Source organism: Bubalus bubalis, chromosome 13 (assembly GCF_019923935.1).
Source record: "Bubalus bubalis isolate 160015118507 breed Murrah chromosome 13, NDDB_SH_1, whole genome shotgun sequence".
Taxonomy (NCBI): Eukaryota; Metazoa; Chordata; class Mammalia; order Artiodactyla; family Bovidae; genus Bubalus; species Bubalus bubalis.
In genome coordinates this window covers 10781768-10797913 of record NC_059169.1, presented here as the reverse complement: position 1 = coordinate 10797913, position 16146 = coordinate 10781768, and the positions used below count along the sequence as shown (strand labels likewise).

At 39.8% G+C, this 16146-nt stretch overlaps 1 protein-coding gene across 1 annotated transcript in view; it reads left to right on the top strand.

The window, feature by feature from the left end:
- TM9SF2 (transmembrane 9 superfamily member 2) overlaps positions 1-16146 on the top strand; it is a 53502-nt gene that overhangs the window by 30832 nt on the left and 6524 nt on the right. The window contains exons 8-15 of the mRNA XM_006043901.4: positions 907-986; positions 1765-1873; positions 5671-5803; positions 8104-8223; positions 10379-10436; positions 11003-11162; positions 13243-13394; positions 15782-15893. Of these exons, the coding sequence (XP_006043963.1) occupies positions 907-986; positions 1765-1873; positions 5671-5803; positions 8104-8223; positions 10379-10436; positions 11003-11162; positions 13243-13394; positions 15782-15893 (924 nt within the window). The remainder of the gene's footprint in view (positions 1-906; positions 987-1764; positions 1874-5670; positions 5804-8103; positions 8224-10378; positions 10437-11002; positions 11163-13242; positions 13395-15781; positions 15894-16146) is intronic.

The window sequence follows — 16146 nt, the reverse complement described above, 5'->3', positions numbered from 1 at the left end:
CTGCTAGAGGCTAAGGGTGCCTAGGTTATGACTTTGGTCTGGTTAAATGTCCCAAATGTAGATAGATAGCATCAAAGAGAATCAAGAGTAAGCTATTCCACTCAATTTTCTGAAAAAATTAAATACAGCTCCTAAATCATAACATTTAAAATAAGCCTTTGCCAATTAAGATTTAAAACAAGACTTTAAAAAATACAAGTAACTAGATACTGTTCAGTTCAGACGCTCAGTCGTGTCCGACTCTTTGCGACCCCATGAATCGCAGCACGCCAGGCCTCCCTGTCCACCAACTCCCGGAGTTCACCCAAACTCATGTGCATCGAGTCAGTGATGCCATCCAGCCATCCCATCCTCTGTCGTCCCCTTCTCCTCTTGCCCCCAATCCCTCCCAGCATTAGAGTCTTTTCCAATGAGTCAGCTCTTCGCATGAGGTGGCCAAAGTACTGGAGTTTCAGCTTTAGCATCATTCCCTCCAAAGAACACCCAGGCCTGATCTCCTTTAGAGTGGACTGGTTGGATCTCCTTGCAGTCCAAGGGACTCTCAAGAGTCTTCTCCAACACCACAGTTCAAAAGCATCAATTCTTCGGCGCTCAGCTTTCTTCACAGTCCAACTCTCACATCCATACATGACCACAGGAAAAACCATAGCCTTGACAGACGGACCTTTGTTGGCAAAGTAATATCTCTTTTGTTATTTTTTATTTACTGCTTAATTTCATCTTGATTTTCCTGAGTCTCGAGTAAATCTTGCTCAGTGAATCTTATGACTGACTTTAGTTATGGTAATGAGAAACTGTATTTGTTGATTGGAAGGTTAAGCTCTGAATGGAAATCTTTGGATTTCTGGTATACTTTGTTGGCAGATTCTTATTCAAAGAGTTGTTTGTTTTTTATAATCTGTCTAGGAAGAGAAGAATATCAGATGGGCATCTCGATGGGACTACATTCTGGAGTCCATGCCTCATACCCACATTCAGTGGTTTAGGTAAGACTACAGCGTAATCTCCTTCATGCTCTGTCCTTATTCTGTTCTCTGTCGCTTTGAGCATCTCATTCACTCTAACTCTCGCCAGTTACTCAGAAGGCTGGACTTTTGAATTAGGTAGACTTAGATTCAGTCCTGGATTTTGGTCACTGGTTGTGAGTCAGGCCAGATCACCCAAGTGCTCAGAGTCCATTTCTTCATCTAGAATTAACCTGTCTCACTGTGCTGTTCTGAGGATTGAAGGGAGGTAATGAAACAGAGCATTTGAGCACTTTATCTGGCATGGAAGAGGGCTCAGTATACAAGCTGCTACAGCTATTAGGACTGTTTTTTATAAATAATAATTAGGGTTAGAGTTATTGTTACTGAATTTCTTTCTTCAGAACATGACCCAGAACTTTTATCTAGAGAATTGTTCAAGGTGCCATTACTCTCCTTTTCCTACCTCACTGACTAATCTTTTTGACGCTCATTAATTTACTGAATAACTTGTTTTTCAGTAGATTTCTTGAGGGTAGAGACCAGTCCATTATTGATCCTTGCAGCTTATGGTGTGTTAATTTGGGCACAGTAGTTATTAATGTTGACCATGGACAAAAAAACTCTAGTTCTCAATAGGCCATGAAGCCAGAGCACAGTTCATTGAATTTGTTTGATTTTAGGTCAGTTTTTTAATTGATTAATGCTGTTTTAATGTTACTCAAAAAATTGTTTTTAAAGAGTTCTGCTGATCCAATGATTAAGCTCTAGGTTAATTCTGACATGCTTATTTCTGCAGCATCATGAATTCCCTGGTCATTGTCCTCTTCTTGTCTGGAATGGTGGCTATGATTATGCTACGGACGCTGCATAAAGATATTGCCAGATATAATCAGATGGATTCTACAGTGAGTGAAACATCTGAACTATTCCTTGGTCTGCTGTGCATAGTCTTTATTTTTTTCTTTGGAAAATTTTTAAATAATATCTTTAGTCAGAATCTACTTTTAAAACATTTCTTCTCAGAAGTGATCCTGAATTGACATTTTTGGATAAGAAAATGGTCCTTAAGAGTTGGTTTTGTTGGTAGAGACTTAGTGACTGCAGCTCTCAGAGCTGAACTGTTGACAGTCTCGTCCGCACCAGTAGAGGCTGAGGAGCAGTGCGGGTGCAGGAGTCCAGCTCTGCCCTTCTTTCACTTACGTGCTGTCAACTCTGTTTCCAGCAGATGTTCAGTTTGGGAAGCAGCAAAGTTAAGTAGAGTAACTCCCAAGCAATTTTTATATGTGTATATGTTTGATTTTTTTATAATTAATTTTAACTGAATTTATATCATTTCAACCTTTTGGTGTATTCAAAGTAATTTAATGTCTCAGCTTCATTTTAAGTTGTGTAACATTTTGCATTTTATACTTTTTCATTTCCCAGCAATGATTTGTAATGAATACATAAAACTCAGGTTTTCATTGTTTTCTCTTCCCTAGCTTCTTAGCCTCCTCACCCATCTTTCTGTCCTGTTCTAATTAGAAAAAAGAACATGTTAACATTTAGAAGCTTTTTAGCACTTACATGCTACAGTTTCTTTTCCATGATATTATTGATTATATGCCTTATTAAGTATTTTATTAAAATAAGTTCACAATACTCTGTTCATAATTGGTAATTCCAAATAATTGCTGAGTTAATGGAATTTTTTTCTTAATTGTTTAGAGGTGCTTTGGGGTACGGGACAGAAAACCCCATTTCCAGTCTTGCTCCCATTCCCTGCCTCCTGCCAGTCTCTCAGGGTAGCTGTCAGAGCAAGTCTGTTCCAGAGTGTCAGGTCATTTCACTCTGGATCACAGCCCTCCAGTGACTTCCATCCACTGCACTCAGAGAGGCCAGAGTCGGCCCTCACGGTGGCCCACGAGGCTCTGTTGTAGCCCCTGGCACTCTGCTCCAGCCGTGCTGGCCGCCTTGCTGTTCCTCAGACACGTCGGTCATGTTCCTGTTCCAGGCTCCTCCTTACAGTTACTTTTCTGCCTTCCTCTAGTGTCCTCCCTCAGAGAGTCCCTCACATTCTCCTGGTCTTTACTGAGATGTGCTCTTCCCAAGGAGCCCTTCCTCACCGTCCCATTAAGATTACGTCCTCTCCACCCACACCCTACACCCGTAATTCCCATCACCATCTCATGTACTGTGTATTTTGGTTATTTGAGAAGATCTGCTCACAGGAAGTTGTCTGTTATACTCGCTGTAGGATCTCTGGTATTTTAAACAGTACCAAGCATGTAGTTGGTGATCAGCAAATATTTGTTGGAATGAATGAATTAGCCCTTGATGTACCAGACTTGATGCATTGCTGGACTTACGACTGGTTGTTAAAAAAAAAAAAAAAAAAAAGGAATCCAAGGACTCCCCCAGATTGAGTGAGGCCAGAGCAGGAAGCAGTGCCAGCATGAGAGGTTAACGTTTTCCTTTAGGAATATGCTTATATCAAGTTTTTAACCATTGGGCAATTAAATTGAGTCAGTGGTGAACCTCAGTCTCTTCCTGTTTATTAAGCCTGGATTGTTGAAGTGGGCAGAATGATTCTAGGTTAGTCAATGCCTTCTGTTCTCAGCAGAATTGAGTAGAAATTGAAGGAAAGTCTTCCAAATTTGGGTTTGCTGGATTCTCCACATCTGAGGTCCATAACATATGATCTAGAAATTCACAAAAATTTACACTAAACAACAAATTTGTACCAGGTCCCAAATATTTCAGATATTAGGATTATTAATTACAGAGCAAAGATACATGAAAAAGTAACAGCTAGGATTTTCCAGCACAGATGAAAGATGAGAATCTATAGATAAAGAGTACGCAGTGTATCCAAAGTGGAATAAATAAAATGAAATCCATACCTCAATCAGTTAACCATAGAACACCAGAGAAAACAGAAGATCTTTTCTTAGAATCAGCTAGAGGGGAAAAAGACTGAGCTTTCTGCAAAGGAAAAACAATGAAATTGGCGATGGAAACTCAAAAAATAATATCTTTAAATCGATGGTGAGAGAAATTAACTATTTACATAGAATTGTGTACTCAGAGATCTTTCAAAAATGAAAGTGAAATACCTGTTTCAGACTAACAAAGACAGTTGAACACAAACAGACCTTCTGTAAAGGAATTTCTATAGAAATACTTTAGTAGAAAATAAATAATAATCCTAAGAGAAGTTTAGAAGGATTAGTGAACAAAGAAATTCCAAATGATATTTTCTATCTATAATAATAATGAGTCTAAATATGGAGGTTAACAAAAGTGTATCAACAAAGAAAAAGTAGCTTTGAGGAATAATTGTGGATGAGGTAGGTGGCCATCTGGAAAAAAAGTAAATTCCAACTTCATTTAATCCAAATGATTAAATGAAAATGTGGATCTGTAAAATACTAGACCACATGGGAAGTCATTTTTAAATCTTGTCTACTGCTGCAAAGATAGAAATCTGAATGGGAGTTTGGGGGAGGGCTACAGAAGTACCCTGGACAAAATGTTAAGAGAGGAGGCTAAAGAAATTGCAGGGGCCACATTTTGAAGGACTTTCTAAGCTGTGCAGTCTAAAGATCACCGAGAAGCTGTTGAAGTATACAGAACAGTGTTGACTTTGCCAGATTCATATTTTAGGAAAATCACTTTTAACACTGTGTGGACAGTTGTCTGGAGCCGGGCAAAATTGGAGGCACTGAGACCAGTCAGAAGACTGTATGGAATTTCCAGAGTCAGGGGATGGTAGCAGGGAAGAAGTAGGGCAGTGGGCAGATAAACAGAAGGTGTCCAGGAGGTGGGATGGAATGCTGATTGGCCAGTTGAGAGGGTGGAAGAGGAGAGGAGCCAGTGAATGACCCCAAACCACCCAATTACTTAAAAGGATCTTTTTGATTCTGTATTGAGATTCAACTGAAGTGTAGAAACTGAGACCAGTTTAGTGCACACTGTAATAGCCAGGTGAGAGGGGATGACTTAAACCAGGGACTAATCTGTCCTATGGGTAGATTTTAAAGCTAAACCGTAGGAATTGTTAAAGGATTGTATGAAGTGTGGGGAAGAAAAAAGATGACTCCAAGGTTTTGGGGACTGAGCAGCTGGTAGGCTAGAGTTTTACCTGCTGAGGGAACTGCAGGTAGAGGTGGGGAGAAAATCAGTTCCCTTGTGGATGATTCTGGTCAAGGTGTCCACTGAACAGCCCGGTGGAGCCATTAATTAGGCAGGTGTATCTGTGTGTCTGGAGATCAGGGGAGCAGTGTGGGCTGGTGACACAAGCTTATTAAAATTTTCACAGCCTACTGTGCATGCAGAGCAGCTTTGAGAACTGATGCCATTTGCTTGTTTTGGAGATTAGTTAGTGTGGGGTAAAAAGGATATAGAGTGTGATTTAAAATTGTCATCAAGTTGGATCATAAAGCTTGACTGACTAGGACATGGTATCCCGTTATCTTTGTATTTCTTTTTAAAGTATCTCAGTAACTATTTGTAGATCTTAACACATACAACATTTCTTTATAAACAATTCAAGAAAGTTATATAAAGCTCCATGAGTCAAGCTTTCATACTTCAAAACTGAAATAAATATTAATATCTCTAAGTTTTTCTTTAAATTTCTGTATCTGCATATTCAACAATGAACAAACTGCCTAGTTTTCTTGACGATCCCATGAATGAAACGATTTCCTTCCCTTTTCAGGAGGATGCCCAGGAAGAATTTGGCTGGAAGCTGGTTCATGGTGATATATTCCGTCCTCCAAGGAAAGGGATGCTGCTATCCGTCTTTCTGGGATCAGGGACACAGATTTTGATTATGACTTTCGTGACTTTATGTAAGTGTTAAGTGAAAACTAAAAAGTAGAAAATGCTTTTTAAAAATAATTATTTGAAATCCAGTTTTCCTAAGTTGTAGCTAGGCTAGATTGTTGTTTCTGAGAGTCCTTTGGTTCTCAGAATCTGTTCTTTGACCATAAGTGATTGGGGGCAGGGTTAGCCATGCCAAAAGCTGACTCTTCAGATCGCCCTCACAGCTTCATAGAGACCAAGCACTTGTCATGGGAGCATGGGCGCTGTAGATGACCGGATCCTCATCTGGGCAGCCTGGAAGCAGGGCCACGCAGTTTGGCTGTCCTGCCTCACTGGAGCGTATAATGAAAATCCCAGGACATCCTTGGCTTCCACTGAGAGGGACAGAACAGAGAGGAGACGGGACAGAACCCAGAGGGGGCGAGACAGGAAGCTTTTGGAGACCTCGCCACTTTGGCAAGATTTAGGAAGCAAGACCTCTTTCTTTCCCCAGCAACGTTGAGGAAAGATCTTCCTACACGCACACAAAAAATCTCTTCCTTGTGACTCTTGAAAGCCTTCAGAAATTTTATTATTTAAGGTTTTGTCAATTAGGACAATTTTTTAATTTTTCTTTTTTAAAAAACAGAACTGACTTAGAGGTAGTCGTCAGCTGCAGGAGTGGCCCTGAGACTCCTGTCTGGAGATGTTTTATTGCCGTGGTCTTTCAGTTTTCCAAGTTATCAGAGAAAAATATATTTATGAAAAGAGTTTTCTGAATTTTGCATTTATTTTCTCATATTCTCGTTGCCTGCTACTGGTGAACAAGTAACACATGAATGTTACTAGAAAAATTCAGAAACCACTGACTTTTCAGTAATTTTCTTAGCAAACACTTGTTCTTATGTTTGTTTGCATATTAAATGCGTAATACTATAATCATTTTCTGCAAGTAAAATTGTCCCAAGTTTTTATGATGCAATTAAACACATAAGTGTTTGGAAAGAGAATGATCGATTCCAGATGTCTGGCACCTGCAAAGTTTGGAGTTGACTGATTTGCACCTCCCAGCTCCGTTGAAGACTAACTAGAACATATTTATCTACTAACAACTTAGATAAGGTGATGTCGGTGTGATGGGTGAGGCTAGCTAGCAGTTGTAAGTATATTACACAGAGAGGGGAGGTTGGGAAAACGAGTCATGAAAGATGTTTGGACGCAGCCAGACGATTGATTGCAGAGCCCCAGAGAGCCAAGGTGGATTTCCAGTGGAGTGGGTGCGTGAGGGTGAAATTCTGCTTTCAAATTAGATCGAGAGTGGCCTTCTGTCCCTCTCTGATCTTTGTTGGGGTCAGCTAGAAAATGACCTTGTCATGAAGGACAGTTTCAGAGAGCCTCAGTTAGAAAATGATAGCGATTGTTTCTCTTTAGTGCTTGAACATGGACTTTTTGCTTCAGAACAATCCATATCTCAGGCCTGAGAGAACTGGGGGAGGGTACGTCTTAGCTAAAACTCCAGTAGGTCCTCTAGTTACCCTGTTTGGTTTCCTGTGATCGTGAGTTTCTCCTCTCCAGTCGGTGCTGCTGGGAACGTGTGCAGTTGTGGTTGCTTGGCTGTGTGCTCCTGGGGGAGACACCAGAAATTTCAGTGAGAGAGCCACCTGCATCTGTTCTTGGATTTCTTTCTGAGAAAGTCATATCTGACTTCCAGTTTAAAGCTTGGAATTGCTATAAATATAAGATGGTGTTTTTTTCCTTAATTAGTTGGGAGGGTTATATAGTGAAGAACAGACGAGCTAACTAGCTAAATAAGAGAGGAAACAATTTCCCAAGTTACTGACCAAGCCCTTCAGTATCGAGTGTTCACAAAGCTAGTGGTGCTGTGAAATCTTTTTTCCTCTCTTTTGTCCTTCGACTAGATTCTGCCTCATCTTATGTTTGGATGCTACAGGTTTTTTTTTTTTCCACCCCAGAGGACTCAGTATTGTTTTTAAAAGGAACAGAAAGTGAGAATATTTTACAGTGGGAGTATTTTTATTGATGTTAATTTAAAAGCTGTACTTGAATCTCAGAAGAGCTGAAAGCACTCTTGAGCTTGCAGTCAGCCTCCACTGATAACAAGAAAGGTGGACCCTGACAGGAAATGTCCAGATTGGAGCTTGCCTAACGTGTGATCCTGTTGATGCAGTGCCTTAGATATTACTAAGATTCATTGTGGCTGCATGGTAAGGGAGCATATTTTCATGAAGTTGTATTTAGTTTATTGTTTAAGAAATGAGCAGGGTCTTCTATCACTTGAAAGGAAACAATAATAAAATTCATAACTTTAAATTACTTATTTTTTTAGTTTTTGCTTGCCTGGGATTTTTGTCACCTGCCAACCGCGGAGCTCTGATGACGTGTGCTGTGGTCTTATGGGTGCTGCTGGGCACTCCTGCAGGCTACGTCGCCGCCAGGTTCTACAAGTGTAAGTAGAAGCTGCCCTGCCAGGTGTCAGACCAGGAGTCTAACCTGCCACGTCGGGGTCTGAGCCTGTGTGTGTGGTAGTTGAGGCTGTTCAAGCAGTGTGTTAAGAGATGTTTAAAGAAGCTTGTGAAATGGATGACTCTCCCTAGATTTGCTTGTTCAAACACGCTTGTTAAACAGTGGCTTCAGTAAATTTAGGTGCTGCCTATCCATTGTCCCCTGTCTCCTTCTTAAGTTTTGACATAATAGTTTTGGCAGCACAACTTAGATTGGCTACATTCATAGAAATATATTTAGTCTAGTAAAGGGAAAAAAGTATCACTGAGTCATTTATTAAAACAAATAGCATATATATATAGGAATACTTTATGTGAGAGAGGTCATCCTTGCATTGATTTAATATTTATGAAGGTACACTGTACCTAAAGTAAATTCAGATCTCACTGTTTAAAGAGCCCCCAAGTAAGTTACTCTTGCAGCAAGGTTTAGTTGCATTCTCTTGTGTTCTTGCTTTCCAAAAGTAAAATAAAGTTCAGTGAAAAAAAGAATTCAGAGCCACAGAATAAGAGTGAGATAGGATTAGACGACTTACAAAGTAGCTTTTCTGGGTCAGCAAATGCCAAAGTTTGCCCTGCTTAGGAAGCCTTTGGTCCAGTTGAGATGATCCTATCGGTAATCTGTGATTGAAAATGCCAGGGAGATGATGACACAGGGCTAGGGTTCCCCAAGGTCTTCTGATAGGACTGAGGTTTCAGCTAAAACACATAGGGTTACTTAGGTAGCCTTAAGGTGTGGTTGGCTAGACTCAACCCCAAGTAGAAGTATTAGATTTTGCTGGATGTATAGAGTATGTGAAGGCCTGTGTGCATGTGTGAGTGAGTGAGTGTGTTTACGTGCTGTGAGTTTTGTCAGACTTCTTTTTTTCTTTCATTCTTTGCTGACAGACATAGGATTAGGCTGGTCATACGTATTTTAAGACAAAGGATATGGTTGGAGCCCTGCCCGCTCCCCCTTTCTCGGTTTCTGTGCTCTCGCTTTCCTTCGTTCCTCAGTCAGGCTCTGCGCCTGCACACCTGTCTGGGGCCTTCTCACCTGCTGTTCCCTCCACTTGACTTCCCGTCCGTACTCCCTGCCCGACGGACACACCTCCCCTTCATCTCCTGTCTGTACTTCAGTCCTCCTTGCTGCTGATTAAGTAGCGTATTCATCAGGCAGAACATTCGGAGACGCACTGTCACACAATGCGTCATTGTATAGATTCATTTTTAATGTTTCAAATAAAAATATTTGAATTTTGATTGGAATTGTATTAAACCCCCCAAATTCATAATTTCACAGTAGTCTTGTCAGTAATGCTGTGAATTCAAATCATATATATATATTATTTTTTCTTTTAGACCAAGAAGTACTTAAACTTATAAATTGTGATCTCAGCCAGTTTTATTTCCAACTTTTAAACTAGGAGTGGAGGAGTACTTTAATTTATTTTACTCCAGATACTTTAGGTTATTAAAGTGGGGGGGTGGCATTAGAAGTAAAGAAGAGTAAACAGTTGGTAAGTAAATTGTTCTATCAGGTGGCGGCACCCCTTCTGTTCGCAGTCACCTGATCCTACACGCTGACCCCCCACCTCCCACCCCCACGGCCTGGAGAAGCTGCCCTGCTGAAGGCACCCTGGAGATTCAGACCTCCTGTGGGCATTCAGGAGTGCTGCCTGTCAGGCCTGAGGGTTCCTAGTTGTATAACAGATTCTGAAACTGACCTCAAGGTAAATGAGTGTTTCCAGGGTGCTCTTTCTTCATCCAGTCCCAGTGATTGAAACTGGGTTAGAACTTAAGGGTTTGTTTTGTTTTGAAGTTAAAAAAAAGTAGAAGAGAATAAAACTTGTTTGGATGACTTTCTTTTGATACTAGATTTATTTTATGCTGAAACAAAAGTCTTTAGAGTGGGACTTAATCCAGGCAGTCCTGGGATGTGTGTCTCTGGGTTTGGATCATTTGATGAGGGGGTATTAGGACCTTTGCTCATGGCATTTTTCTAGGAATGGGCACCAGTGCTGTGTGTTCATTTGTCCAGTGCCAGAACTGAGGTATGGACATTTGGTTTGCTTTGAAAGTATGTCTTTGTGTTAATGCCCCTTTTGTTTTCTCCTGCAGCCTTTGGAGGTGAGAAGTGGAAAACAAATGTTTTATTAACATCATTTCTTTGTCCTGGGTAAGTGGAGTTTTCAATAATAACTTGCTTAACATAATCATATTTTAGTTCCCAGAATTTCTGTCCTGTATGTCTAATCTTTTCTGTGTGTATCCAAGAAAATGAATTTAATTTTTAAAAAGTGAACGTTCAGTGAACATTTGCAGAATGACTACTACCTGTCTTACCTAGAAAAAATTGCCTTTAGACAGGAGAGTTTTTTATATTCCTTTTCTTAAAAGTCTGTTTCTTAGTCTGGCAGTCCCAAGCATGATGAAAATATGTTTTAAGGGGTAAATTTCATAAGGTACTGATAGGAGTTTAAGTCAAGCAAAACCAATTTGAAGAGCAATTCAGTTTTCTACTAAAGTTTTTTTATTTTTTAATTTATTTTTAATTGAAGGATAATGTTGGTTTCTATCAAACATCAGCATCTATTGAAGTTTTAAATTCACATACCCTAATGACCCAGCAATTCCACTTTACTGTGTATAGCACAGAAACTGTGATACTCGCTGCATATGATTGCCACTGTATCATTTTGCTTCTACCTCAAATGTTACCCAGATGCCTATTGTGTCTTTCAGGATTGTGTTTGCTGACTTCTTCATAATGAACCTGATTCTGTGGGGAGAAGGATCTTCAGCAGCTATTCCTTTCGGGACCTTGGTTGCCATATTGGCTCTTTGGTTCTGTATATCTGTGCCTCTGACATTTATTGGTGCATACTTTGGTTTTAAGAAGAATGTAAGTTTATAGATGTTAACTTATTTGAATGAATCTCAGCCGTGGAAATTAGCATATGCCACCATAAAGATGCAAGTGTCTAGAAGATAGAAACTAGTCCTGTGGGATCTGAATTTCATAGAAAATTGATAACTTCTTAGTTTGACTGCTGCTGCTAAGTCACTTCAGTCATGTCCGACTCTGTGCGACCCCATAGACGGCAGCCCAACAGGCTCCTCCGTCCCTGGGATTCTCCAGGCAAGAACACTGGAGTGGGTTGCCATTTCCTTCTCCAATGCATGAAAGTGAAAAGTGAAAGTGAAGTCGCTCAGTCATGTCCGACCCTCAGCAACCCCATGGACTGCAGCCTACCAGGCTCCTCCGTCCATAGGATTTTCCAGGCAAGAGTACTGGAGTGGGGTGCCATTGCCTTCTCCGAGTTTGACTGCAGTCATTCTTAAAATAGTACTCAGAAGAATGTGGTTAGAGAGAGGTTATGGATGTAAAGTTAAGATTTCAAAGTTTGATAAGTAAATGTAAATGGAAACTAAAATAGATTACAGGAAATGAATGCTAATTTAAACTAATGAAAAATATGAATTTATTACATTAAAAATAAATTGTTCCCTTTTTTTAACTTAAAAAGTACATGTATCTTTTTTTCTTAGCAATAAATGTTTCTAATCTTATAAAACTTAACTAAACTGGGTAAAACTGAGTACGGGTTAGGAAGCAAAGCTGTAAAAAAAAAAGTTAGTGACCATACAATAAGAATAGCAGTGTTTTTCATATGTAGTTTTGGAATAAACTTTATGTGCTTACCTGCTGGCATTTGGTTTTAGGAAGGGTTGCAGTCACGGCTCAGTCCCCTGCTCCAGCCTGTCTGCCTCCACCTCTGCTGCCCGCTTTCTACCCACAGGCTCAGAGGAAGCTGAGAATTCATTCTTGGATCCTTCGCTAACTCCACTATCTTGGCTTTTCTCTGAAAATGTCTCCACAAGGTTAAAAGAAGTTATGTAGTTCAGTACACTTTGTGAGGGGACCTGGAATACCCCGGAAGAAACTTATCTACTTTTAAGAGACTTCAGAGTTTCCACTGTACCTACCATGCCAGGCTACTAAAAGATTTCTCAGTTCTTTGTCATTTTGTTTATGACTTGAAATCTGTATAGCATAAATAGTAAACTGACATGATTTGAAATTTTTAAATTACACAGATGAAATAAGTACTTAAAATTCTAAAAATATAAAATTTGCAGAACGGTATACTGATTCTCTCCCTCTATACACATACACTGACATATGAGATAATCAAGTTCACAGAAGTATAATCTCAATGAGAATATCAGGTTTTAACTTTTGCTGTATCATCACAAAAACTATAGAAGTAGGTTTTGAACTTTTTTTGCAAGGAAGTGAATTTCTACGTGTGTCCTCCCCGCCCGCCCCCTCATGTTACTGTGTCAGGTACTTGAGGCTCCGTCCTCCCCTCCCGCCCCCTCATGTTACTGTGTCAGGTACTTGAGGCTCCGTTGTTTTTATACTGCCATGTAGTGTGTTAGAGAATAATTGAGAACATCACCAGTAATTTATGATCATAAAGCTTCATATAACCATTCATTATCTTCCTTGTGTTCTTAAGTCTTAGCAAAAATTGAGCAATTTTAATAGAAATGACATTGTCCATCTCCAAAAAACACATTGACAGCAGTTTCAGAACTAGCCCATTTCTTAAAGTAAATATATAACTAAAAGGAGAAGCTTAACTCTACCTTGTATTAACTGCTATTTTCTGAGTCCTATATTGTTTCCTCCTGTGTGTTTCTTATTTTGTTTAAAGCCATTAGTCATTGGATCCCTGCTGGAAACCGTGGTGGCTTGTTCAGTAGACAGACTGACTGTTGTACCTGATGGTGTCTGGTTTGGGGCTTCTAAATACAAGTTTCGCTCTGATGACCTAGGTCGACTGGTATTGCCATTAGTGTCAGCATGGAAGCTGAGAAAAAGCTGACAAATAATCTAGTGCAGAGAAGAATTTCTTAAATAGATATATAATTATTAACCCTTTCTCTCTCTCTCTTTTTTTTTTTTTTTACTGAAGGCCATTGAACACCCAGTTCGAACCAATCAGATTCCACGTCAGATTCCTGAACAGTCTTTCTACACAAAGCCATTACCTGGTATTATCATGGGAGGGATTTTACCCTTTGGATGCATCTTTATACAGCTTTTCTTCATCCTGAATAGTATTTGGTAAGCTGAGCACTAAGTCCTCTTATTCTCGTTCCCATTGTATGTACTACTAGCTTTCTCTTTTTGTTTATAGGGCTTACTGTTTATACCTTTAAATGTAAACTGTTATCAAATAATCAGAAATCTTAGATAAAAAGTTGTTTTATCTTTTCAGTGTTAGAAGAATTGTGATAACAGTTATTAGTCAAGGGCTTATTATTTATTACTTAATTTTTACACCTCTATGAGGTGGATACTATCCCATTTTACAGAGGTGAAAATGAAATTTTGGAGGTTAAGTAATTTGCCTGTGTCACCCGGCCACTGTGTGACAGAAAATTCACCTGTCTCTCCAGTCCTGTGTTTTAATAAGTAATCTGTACTGCTTCAGAGGAGTGTCTTTGAGCTCTTGATGGGAGTGGATTCAAACAAGCATTGTTGAGCTAGACAACCTTCAAAGTCGTTTCTTATCTCAAGATCACTTCATTCTCTGGTTTCTTGTTTGAGTAGGAAAATGCACCATGGTAATTTTGAGCCACTCATACACTACAGTATGTTGTGATATTTATTTGATCACATTGACAAATGCTATAGAAAGTATCAGGGTTCCAGGTAGCATTGTCAGAACTAAATTTGAACTTTTTTAATTATTAGAGCCTGTCTTTCCTTCCTGTTTGTTATAGTTAGTTCAGTCACTCAGTCGTGTCCAACTCTCTGCGACCCCATGAATCGCTGCACGCAAGGCCTCCCTGTCCATCACCAGCTCCCGGAGTTCACTCAGACTCACATCCATCGAGTCAGTGATGCCATCCAGCCATCTCATCCTCTGGCGTCCCCTTCTCCTCCTGCCCTCAATCCCTCCCAGCATCAGAGTCTTTTCCAATGAGTCGGCTCTTCGAATGAGGTGGCCAAAGTACTGGAGTTTCAGCTTCAGCATCATTCCCTCCAAAGAAATCCCAGGGCTGATCTCCTTCAGAATGGACTGATTGGATCTCCTTGCAGTCCAAGGGACTCTGAAGAGTCTTCTCCAACACCACAGGTCAAAAAGCATCAATTCTTTGGCGCTCAGCCATCTTCACAGTCCAACTCGCACATCCATGCATGACCACTGGAAAAACCATAGCCTTGACTAGACAGACCTTTGTTGGCAAAGTAATGTCTCTGCTTTTGAATATGGTATCTAGGTTGGACATAACTTTCCTTCCAAGGCGTAAGTGTCTTTTAATTTCGTGGCTGCAGTCACCATTTGCAGTGATTTTGGAGCCCAAAAAAATAAAGTCTGACACTGTTTCCCCATCTATTTCCCATGAAGTGATGGGACCGGATGCCATGATCTTCGTTTTCTGAATGTTGAGCTTTAAGCCAACTTTTTCACTCTACATTTTCATGTTCATCAAGAGGCTTTTTAGTTCCTCTTCACTTTCTGCCATAAGGGTGGTGTCATCTGCATATCTGAGGTTATTGATATTTCTCCTGGCAATCTTGATTCCAGCTTGTGTTACTTCCAGTCCAGAGTTTCTCATGATGTACTCTGCATATAAGTTAAATAAGCAGGGTGACAATATACAGCCTTGACGTACTCCTTTTCCTATTTGGAACCAGTCTGTTGTTCCATGTCCAATTCTAGCTGTTGCTTTCTGACCTGCATACAGGTTTCTCAGGAGGCAGGTCAGGTGGTCTGGTATTCCCATCTCTTTCAGAATTTTCCACAAATTCTTGTGATCCACACAGTCAAAGGCTTTGGCATAGTCAGTAAAGCAGAAATAGATGTTTTTCTGGAACTCTCTTGCTTTTTCTGTGATCCAGCGGATGTTGGCAATTTGATCTCTGGTTCCTCTGCCTTTTCTAAACCCAGCTTAAACATCAGGAAGTTCACGGTTCACGTATTGCTGAAGCCTGGCTTGGAGAATTTTGAGCATTACTTTACTAGCATGTGAGATGAGTGCAATTGTGTGGTAGTTTGAGCATTCTTTGGCATTGCCTTTCTTTGGGATTGGAATGAAAGTGTTTTCCAAATTCAGCCAATGCTATCATATATGATAAGAAACAATCTGTACCCAATATAACCTTTTCTTATTTTGGCTCTGTCTTTACATTAATTTTGGGGGGGAAGGGAGGAAGTGTCACATTTTTGACTCACTAATAGACAGACAGACTAAGCATATTTGAATAAAGAAGAGTTGCAAGTCCTACCTGAACAGGAAGACAGTTCAGTGCATTGTTGTATCCTTTCTGCCCTGCCCTGCCTCTGCTACGTACATCACGTCTAAACCAGTGAGAATTTGTCGTCGATTAGATGGGAGAAAAAGCAAACATTTCCAGTTAAAAAAAAAAAATGAAAGGAGTGTGTCATTTACTGTGTCAAAAAGAAACTGTTGATTGGTTCATCTTGACTTGTTTGATTGTAGGTCACACCAGATGTATTACATGTTCGGCTTCCTGTTCCTGGTGTTTATCATTTTGGTTATTACCTGTTCTGAAGCAACTATACTTCTTTGCTATTTCCACCTGTGTGCAGAGGTATGTAATAGCAATATTCGCTTATGTTGATTTGCTAACAGCATTTATAATTTTGGCATAAGGTAACCTTGAATACTATTAATTAAAGTAAATATGTGTTATGTGGGGCAAGTTGTGAAGTAATTTTCTTTATTGACTTTTTTTTCCATGTCAAGTTCTTACGTCACAAAATAGCCTCCCAAACCTGAATTATCAAAAGATTGCAGTCTTTTTTGTGTGTCAATATTTTTTTTTTTCAGTGAGGAAGTATAAC